At 39.7% G+C, this 9709-nt stretch overlaps 1 protein-coding gene across 2 annotated transcripts in view; it reads right to left on the reverse strand.

Moving 5' to 3' along the window:
- Nucleotides 1–2913: 2913 nt before the first annotated feature.
- Nucleotides 2914–9709, reverse strand: part of LOC127653188 (mitochondrial import inner membrane translocase subunit tim16) — a 173255-nt gene continuing 166459 nt past the window's right edge. Inside the window, exons 1-5 of one of the 2 annotated variants that reach the window (XM_052139771.1) lie at nt 8455–8608; nt 7764–7848; nt 6233–6369; nt 6006–6071; nt 2914–3451 (exon numbers count right to left, since the gene is read on the reverse strand). In XM_052139771.1, coding sequence (XP_051995731.1) covers nt 3356–3451; nt 6006–6071; nt 6233–6369; nt 7764–7848; nt 8455–8457 — 387 coding nt within the window. In that variant the 5' untranslated portion in view covers nt 8458–8608 and the 3' untranslated portion in view covers nt 2914–3355. Of the gene's footprint in view, nt 3452–6005; nt 6072–6232; nt 6370–7763; nt 7849–8454; nt 8609–9709 lie in introns of those variants that run through there. The other variant, XM_052139772.1, reaches the window with a different exon arrangement.

Consider the following 9709-nt stretch of genomic DNA (forward strand, 5'->3'; position numbering starts at 1 on the left):
CATTTATGTATTTGGCAGATGCTTTTATTCAAAGTGACTTACAGTGCCCTTATTACAGGGACAATCCCCCCGGAGCAACCTGGAGTTAAGTGCCTTGCTCAAGGACACAATGGTGGTGGCTGTGGGGATCGAACCAGCAACCTTCTGATTACCAGTTATGTGCTTTAGCCCACTACGCCGCCACCACTCCTCATCTGCAGTTTAGACAGCAGTATGATGGTGCTTCCTTGATTTGCTCTGCTGTCAATTAGGTGTTTTTGGAACCAAACAAGCTCGCCTAAAATTCCGACATTCCGAATCTCTATACTGTTGCTGGTTGGAGAAAGCTGACACTGACACAGACCCATCAAGGTCTACATCAATGTTCAATATCAAATAAGCTGTTTAAACCTTTAACCCTTTGAGCACTCTGGTGTCACCAGGACTTTCCCAACTTGGACGACCAAGATATTCCAAAAGCCTTACCGAGCCGGCGGTGGACTCGAATTAATTTGCCGTAATAGTTTGAAACTTAAGCAATATATTTAATGGCAGGAATGACGTCATAGCTAGATATTCAAATTTAAATATGAAATGCATTAAAGCCCATCTAAGTCAGCAAATGTACGGTACAGAAATCAAGCACCATATTTGAATATAATCAAAAAAACATTCGAGTTTCAACACATAAAATAAACAAACAAACATAGACGGTTCTTAAAGTGCCACAGAGATGCACATAGGGTTAACAATAAGACTATGGCCTGAGAAGGCCGGTATCTTTTTTATTTTACTTTTGTTTTTGCACATTTTGAGATATTTTATTATCAGTATTTTCATTTTTTTTCCAAGTGCCTTTAATTATAGTTGAAATGTAGATGTAATACAGTATATTAAAAATAAATAAATAAATAAATATATATTTTTGCCGGCACAATGTTCTGAAGCCGGACACGCAGAATTTTAAAGCTGTTATAAGTCTCCAGTTGGTACAAAATAGGTGTGTTCTTCTGTTTTAGAGGAATTTTATTACGATGTTGATATGGATGTCAATGAAAACAAAAGAAACAAATGTTGAATAAAGTTGCATTTGATTTATTGTGTTTTGTGTCGTTTTTGTTGACTTATGTTGGTTATTCTTGTAAAGAGTCTTTTCCATCTGTTTGGCTTCACTTGCCTTGTCTAACCGATCCTTGCTCGAGTAATTAAAAACATAAACAATAGTGATTCCAATATAAATACAAAGTGTTTATGATTATCCCAAATACTCATATTTCAATAATCAGTGTTTGCACAGACGATACAATCTAATCATTGTAAACATTGACCATTGTTTCATGTTGTATTTACTGTATATTTCCTTCAATGCTAAGCAGAGTTTCAAATAATATTTATTTTTAAATGAAAATACAATTACAAGGGTATAATTATAATATTGTTGATATTATTATATAAAATACATATTTATTCCTTCAAATATTATCATTTGTTGTATTGTTATTATTTAAAAAAAATAATATTTGAAACACTAATATTTACTCGTAAAATATTTATTTCATATATTAAATTCAATGGCATTTTTATTACCGTAATTTAAGGCAACCAACCGCACTTAATCCTGTAATGTCTGTCTGTACAGACATTACATTATGAAAGAATTGACCGAAAATTCAAAGTAGGCTACCGTTAGACAAACTATAAAAATAAATTGTAAAAAAAAAATTAAATAAACTTTTTTTTTTTTTACATATCATTTTCGATACATTTGGCTTTTAAGGCCATTATCCTCCTGAATTTTTCTTCTTCTTGGGGTATTATCAGAGGACTCTCTGGGCTTTTCAGAGATCCCAAATGTTTGGCCATGACAACTTCCTCTCCTTGCTCTATAAATATGGATTGAAATGTATCACTCATCAAAGCAACTGAATCATATGTATTTTATGCACCAAATGGGACATTGTAGAAACGTTTTCTCTGGGTCTCATGAACTTGAGGTAAGATTACATTATAATAGCTTGTAATACTTTGAGCGTGTGTGTGGTGGGCATGAACGGGATGTAATAGTAATTGTAAGATATCTCAAATATCTCCTGATGTTTCATATTTGATACATGCTATCAAAGTAGGGCTTTCAATAAAATAATATAGAACATTTTAACCAAGCACAAGTTAGGTTATATTCAACAAATACTCATTGGGATTTTCTCCCCAAATTGGAATGCCCAATTCCCAATGTGCTCCAAGTCCTTGTGGTGGCGTAGTGACTCAGCGTCTGAGACGTCAATCATGCATCTCATCACGTGACTTGATGAGCGCGTTACCACGGAGACATAGCAAGTGTGGAGGCTTCACGCTATTCTCCACGGCATCCACGCACAACTCGCCACGTGCCCCGCCGAGAGCGAAAACCACATTATAGCGACCACGAGGAGGTTACCCCATGTGACTCTAGCCTCCCTAGCAACCGGGCCAATTTGGTTGCTTAGGAGAACTGACTGGAGTCATTCCAACTCATGACTCCAGGTGTGGTAATCAGCATCTTTACTCGATTCACTTTTACTTTATTAAAATAAGCTCTCATTTATCCCAACATAAGTCACTTTTCACGCAAGTCCTCCACGATTTTAAATAGATCGATATAAACATTGAAACCGCTTTTTCCACAAATGACCACTAGATGGTGCCATAAACATGTTAAACTTACATACCACAGGTTGTTTGGCTCATTAGCTTGAACAGAGAGTGAAACAAGAGTCGTCAAATCATTGTGTATCATATTTGATACTGCTTTATAGGGTTAAATATGGAGGCTAAACAAAAAAGAATATGCTGAGACTTTTACTGTAGTCCTGGACAAATCCACAAGGACCGTTTTTGGAGAAGGGAAACACCGTTCTAGTGTGGGTGAGAGGAGTGAATGTTGCAAACTCCATGCATTTTCCAACAGAAACATTTTATTGTGGATGTGGCCTTGACCGTGTCACCACACACACACACACTTTTTAAATATTCTTCCATGAGCAAATCAAACAAGATACATGTTCTCCAAGAGCAACACATCGATAGAACATTCTAGAACTCAAGAGTAGGAAAAAAAAGATTCCACAGATGGAGCTTTTCTTCTGAAACAATGGACCAAAGTCAAACTGCACACAGAAGTCGAGTATGACGGGACTCCGGGAGGGATTGTGTTGTTCAGAGGATGAATGCACGCATGCTTTTATTGTTACAAGTTTTCCTCATGAACACAAAATACACAGAAAATACTCATTCAGTCTGACGGAGTAAGAAATGATTGACATGTCAGTCTACAAAAAGAAAACACTTTATTGGGGTTTTGGGTTGTAATTACAGTGGGCGGATGTGGAGGTGAAGCTCATGTTTGCTGCTGCTGCTGGTCTGCTGGAGGTTTTGTTGGGTGTTGTTGTCGAATAGTGAGTTCTTCATCCAAACGTTCTTTTGCCCGCACCACCTACGACCACAAAAACATTTAGATTGCAATTAAACTTCATCAAGCGTACACGTTTTGCCATTTCACTATCAGGAGTTTTGTTTGCAATTAGAGCTGCACGATTATGACAATTATTGTTGATTATTTCCCTTGATATTGTAATTGTGATTTAAATACTTGTTTCGTGTGAGGCATCTGCATGCACACTCTATATGAAGGCTTCACGTCCAAAATAAGTTGAAAACTGTGATTGCTTGATTGTTTTATACATTAGTAAATTATGTCTTTTTCAAATTGTGAATAAATTGTACACAAAGTGAGCATTGGACATCTGATTGGTTACAATTCTCAACCACTGCAAAATAATAAAAACAAAGTTGTAAAATTTATATTTTGATGCAACAATTAAATATAGAGCAGATGAATGTTAGGCCAACAATCCATCTTAGTGCCAAACAAAGCAAACAATACTTTGAGTCACTTTTTGTATCGTCTAAAACTTTAGTTGTCTGTTGCCAGAAAATTATGTACATAATGGTCTGATGAGTCCAAATTTACACTTTATCCAAAGTCATGGGCCTGTCAGGTTAAGAAGAGAAGCACATGAAGTGATGCACCCATCATGCATAGTGCCCACTGTTCAAGCCTCTGGAGGCAGTGTTATGATCTGGGGTTGCTTCAGTTGGTCAGGTCGAGGCTCAGCGACATTATACAGCAATAAAATTAAGTCAACTGACGGCACAGAGTATTCCAGGATGACAATGCCAAGATTCAACGGCCTCAAATTAAGAAAGGGCTGTTCAGGGAGCGTGAGGAATCATATTTTCACACATGAAACGGCCACCACAGATCCTGATCTTAACCCCATTGAAAGTCTTTAGGATGTGCTGGAGAAGACTTTACAGAGTGTTTCGACTCTCCCGTCATCAATACAAGATCTCGGCCAAAGACTAAAGCAACTCTGGATGGAAATAAATGTTGTAGCGTTACATAAGGTTGTCGAAACAAGGCCATGATGAATTTAAACAGTTTAAACCCCCCTTTAAATTCTTTATAATAGTGGTATAATAGTGGGCAAAGCATTCATACCGCTAGAGGGCGCCGCCTGCTCACACAACGCTGACTAAAGCACTGAATTTAGACTTTAAACATAGCGCTTTTAGGTTGAGTAATTGTGCAAAGCCAGATTGAGTCAATCATGCAGCATTAATTAATATCGTACGATGTCTCAGAAGACAAAGTTTGCAGGTTTCAAAGTGTTTTGGATGGTTTCCCTCATCATGTAGCTTACACTGACACTTACAGCCACAACATTAAAAAGCAAGTGAACAGTGAGTTCTTGTATTTCATGTGTTGAAAGCAGGAAAAATGGGCAAGCGTAAGGATCCGAGTGACTTTGACAAGGGCCAATTTGTGATGTCTAGACAACTGGGTCATAGCATTTCCAAAACAGCAGGTCTTGTGGGGTGTTCCTGGTATGCATTGGTTAGTACCTACCAAAAGTGGTCCAAGGAAGGACAACCCGTGAACCGGCGACACGGTTATGGGTGGCCAAGGCTCATTGATGCGCGTGGGGAGCGAAGGCTAGCCTGTCTGGTCTGATCCCAGAGAGGAGCTACTGTAGCACAAACTGCTGAAAAACATCATGCTGGCCATGATAGAAAGGTGTCAGAGTACACTGTTCATGACCCCTGTCCACCGCCGAAAGCGCCTACAATGGGCACATGAGGAGGAGGCAGGCTGGCAGAGGCACTGTGATACTCTGGGCAATGTTCTTCTGCGAAAACTTGGGTCCTGGCATTCATGTGGATGTTACTTTGACACGTACTGTACCACCTACCTAAAGATTGTAGCAGACCACTTACACCCCTTCATGGCAATGGTATTCCCTGATGGCAGTGGCCTGTTTGTGCACTGTAACACTACAAAAATTGTTCAGGAATGGTTTGAGGAACATGACAAAGATCTCAATCCAATTGAGCATTTATGGGATGTGCTGGACCAACAATTCCGATCCATGGCGGCTCCACCTTGTAACTTACAGGACTTAAAGGATCAGCTGCTAATGTCTTGGTGCCAGATACTACAGGACACCTTCAGAGGTCTTGTTGAGTCCGTGCCTCGATGGGTCAGAGCTGTTTTGGCGCCACGAGGTGAACCAACGGTCACATCTGTAATGCTGGTTTTTCCTCAGTAATGAAATATGACATGCTCCATGGAGTCCCAACCCTTCAACATATTATGGCTATTATTATTGCCGGATTGTGCATTTGAATAAACAGAGTTTTTACAAAGTGTGTAACTAATTAATTATAAAACAACCATCGGTATTTCACATCCACGTTTTCATAATCGATATACTAATGGTTTTAATTTGGTTAATAACTGGCCAATAAATATCAGCAGCCAAATACATCAGTGCATCCCTAATAAATTATGGGTCCAAAAGCCTTGTGTGACCCAGTTCCTGTGATCACAATATAGCATTGTGTGTCATTTAGGCCTCTGACCCATCAAAAACATCTTATTGTTTTGGCATAAACACACTTGAGATGATCGTTCTGTGAAGTCTTACCTTTGACTGAAGATAGAGAGAGCCGCCAACCGCTTTGTCGTTGACTTTAAATAGATGCTCATAATTCTAAAGAGAAAATTAAATCATCAAAATGACAGTGACCGGTCAAATTTGTACAGAGAACGTACACCTTTACAGACTAGTGCTGTGGTTTGATTAACAGTGAATGTTAAATATATGATATAATAAATGTAAGCACAGATGCTGCAGTGATTGGCATCTCTTACCTTCTGTATCTCCTCTGGTGTTAACGTGGATATGTTCAGTATTTGTTGGGCTTCTTGTAAAGTCATTCCGGTGAAACTCGACGCAGCCGCAGACTGTCTGCCTGCTCGACCTCTGGCCTCTGCAGCCGCCTGACTGGCTGTATTCACACAATACAACAGTTATCACTTACTATTACTGTAAACAGTCATTAGTCATGTTTTAAATGATGACATTTGAGTACTGGGAATATGCAACATTGTCAAATCCTCCTGAGACACTAAGATGTTTTTTACAATACACAATTTGCTGCATACGGAAGCCCTGAACTACAAAGTGAAAACTAAATCACTAGGTGTTTTTTTGCTAGCTAACAATTAGCATGTGATACCAGCCTCGGCCACCAGGTGCCACTATGAGGAAACATGAAATCTTTTGCCGACAAGGTGACAGAATGTCTCTGGTACTTTATCTGTTGATGTCTAAATGTATAGTTACAGTACAATAGAATAACAAGAATGTTTTGAAAATCTTCATCAAGAGAAAAAATGGTGCAGAGTCTTCTAATACATCAAATCCCACAATTAAATGAATATACCTCAGGTTGCATTTGTTTCAAATGACATTCGTCGTTAAATGTGACAATGGGAGCTATTTCTGATTGTTTGATGACCTTAAACACATTCTCTCACCATCTCAATATAAGACTTCATGCTTACTGATAGTGGCAACTGGTGGCCGAGGTGTACCACATGCTAATTGTTAGCTAACAAGAAGAAAAAAAATAGTTGCATAGAAAACAAATACAATTATATGTCATCATACTATTATTTTTATTTATTTTTTCTCCACAATTTGTAATGCCCAATTCCCGATGTGCTCGAAGTCCTCGTGGTGGCGTAGTGTCTCGCCTCAATCCGGGTGGCGGAGGACGAATCTCAGTTGCCTCCATGTCTGAGACCGTTAATCCGCGCATCTTATCACGTGACTTGTTGAGCGCGTTACCGTGGAGACGTAGCTCATGCGGAGGCTTCACGATATTCTCTGCGGCATCCACGCACAACTCACCACACGCCCCACCGAGAGCGAGAACCACATTATAGCCACCACGAGGAGGATACCCCATGTGACTCTAACCTCCCTAGCAACCGGGCCAATTTGGTTGCTTAGGAGACCTGGCTGGAGTCACTGTGCACACCCTGGGTTCCAACTCGTGACTCCATGGCTGGTAGTCAGCGTCAATACTCACTGAGCAACCCAAGACCCCCATCGTACTATTATTATAATATTTTACATTAGTACTGCTCAACTCATTTATTTTAATACTATTCTTGCTTCATATTCCTAAAGGATCATGAATAATTAATATCACAACCCCAAACATTTAGTACCACATAAAAAAGCTCAGAATATCTTCTTTTAGAAACACCAGTAATCCCACCAGTTGCTTACTTGCCTGTATAGACATAAAAATAAAATAAAAAGTATGCCTACAACATTAATTTAAATTATATTAATATTTAAGAATATGTATAATACTAATTTGCTTTCCACCTGCGAATTCTTGTCTTAAAGCTCTTGCGAAAGCTCGTCCGACCACCTGAGCCCCCATCACAATGATCTGAGCCAGATACTTCGCCTGTGTGCACACAAAAACACACAATAAACATACTTAGTGAAGAATAAAATGTCACAAAATGACTGGAGACAGACATCAACATAAGCACAAGAGAGTCTGTCCAAATACACTTTACATTTGACACAGTGGTCAATCCTGTTGAAATAAGTAACAAGCAGTCCATATATTTAACTGATAATAACTTATACCACATGCCCCATATAAAGGAGTGACTACTGTGGCAATACCATGGTGCAATGATGTAACAAATGGTGTTACCATGATACTTTGATATCTACCATGGCACTGAATTATTCATAAACCATGTTATGTATGGACATGGCAGTCCAAGCAAAGGTAATGTCATTATTAGATAAATCATAGCACAACATGGCATTAGCATAGCCTGTGCGCTTCACGTTACCTCTGCTGTCATAAACGTACATTAATCATCTTTAATCCACATACTTCAGATACATGCTTAATATGTTTACAATATGCAATACAAGGTCGTTGCATAAGATCATCTGATATGGAATGATCAGGAACACAATCTTCAATCTAACAGATAGCGCTTACTGAAATAGACGAATAAATAAAGAAATGTACATGCATGAACGAACATACCATCTGTGATCTGTGAGTGTGTGTTGCGATAGTTTACAGTAACACACAGTTCAGCTGAGGGAGAGTATTTTCACGTGCAACTCCATCAAGGTTGATGGAACCGGAGAGGAAGAACAGGGCGCGCGCAAACTCCACTCGACACACACTGACATCTATTGGACGGATGATGTCACAGAACATTCTCTTACCCTGCGTCATAATAATTTCATGGATTTTGCAAAGCTGAACTGAAGTCCACAAAAAGGATCCTTGCATATGTCCCTGGTCTGTCTAGATGTTGAAGTATAATGCATTCCCATGTTGACTGCATCATCCAGACCTGTTAGCTCAATAAGCAAACTGCAGGGGATCCAGAAAGGGTTCAGTGATGTCCTTCAGGTGGGCCAACACAGTCTCTCAAATGACTTCATGACCTCAGATGTCAGAGAAACAGGTCTGTAGTCATTAAGTCATGTGATTTGGGGTTTATTTGGGACAGGGATGATGGTGGAGCATTTAAAGCTGCAGGGAACTTCACACTACTTTAGTGATCTGGGGCCGGTTGCACCAGTTGGACGTAAAAAAGTTGGGTGTAAGCCCTACGCCGGGCTTAGCTACGTCCAGCCCAAGTGTGCCGCACAAGCCCTCAAAAGTGAAGCCAAAACGTCTCGATCGCCCCCCGGTGACTGGTCCTAGTATAGGTCATAAACCCCTCCTCCCCATGTTATTCACTGGGACGTGAGACCAACTAAACAATTAAATTACACTTCACATATCTTTTTTCCAAAGATAGTTTCTGTCATTTACTGTAGTTTCTATCACGTTGATGTCATTTCAAGTGTTTGTTTTCAAAATAAGTTTGTTTTTAGTTATTTGATGCTATAAAAACGGTGCTGTGACATCATGATTGACAGCTGTGATTGACAGGTTCTCTGAGCGTAGTAGTCACTGAAGTAATTATTTCACACCGTCATAAGTCATAAGTCAAAAGTGCGGGGGCGTGTGCTTGCGATTGATTCAGCGAGAGTGAGGGCGGGGCCTTGATATTGTGACTTTACTTCCTGCTCACTACTGCGCAGGTCTGGTCCCGAAATCGCAACTGCGCAGACTCAAGTCCCAAGATGTCAGCGCCATATCGGGACACTGGCGGCTTCAGTTCTCACCAATGGAAAAGAGCGAAGGGGCGTCGTCCATCTTTTTTTACAGTCTATGGTCCAGACTTGTGATAAATATTTACACCTGTTGCACCATCTAAAACTACGACTAGGTGGAGCTA

The sequence above is a fragment of the Xyrauchen texanus genome, chromosome 12 (assembly GCF_025860055.1).
Source record: "Xyrauchen texanus isolate HMW12.3.18 chromosome 12, RBS_HiC_50CHRs, whole genome shotgun sequence".
Classification (NCBI taxonomy): Eukaryota; Metazoa; Chordata; class Actinopteri; order Cypriniformes; family Catostomidae; genus Xyrauchen; species Xyrauchen texanus.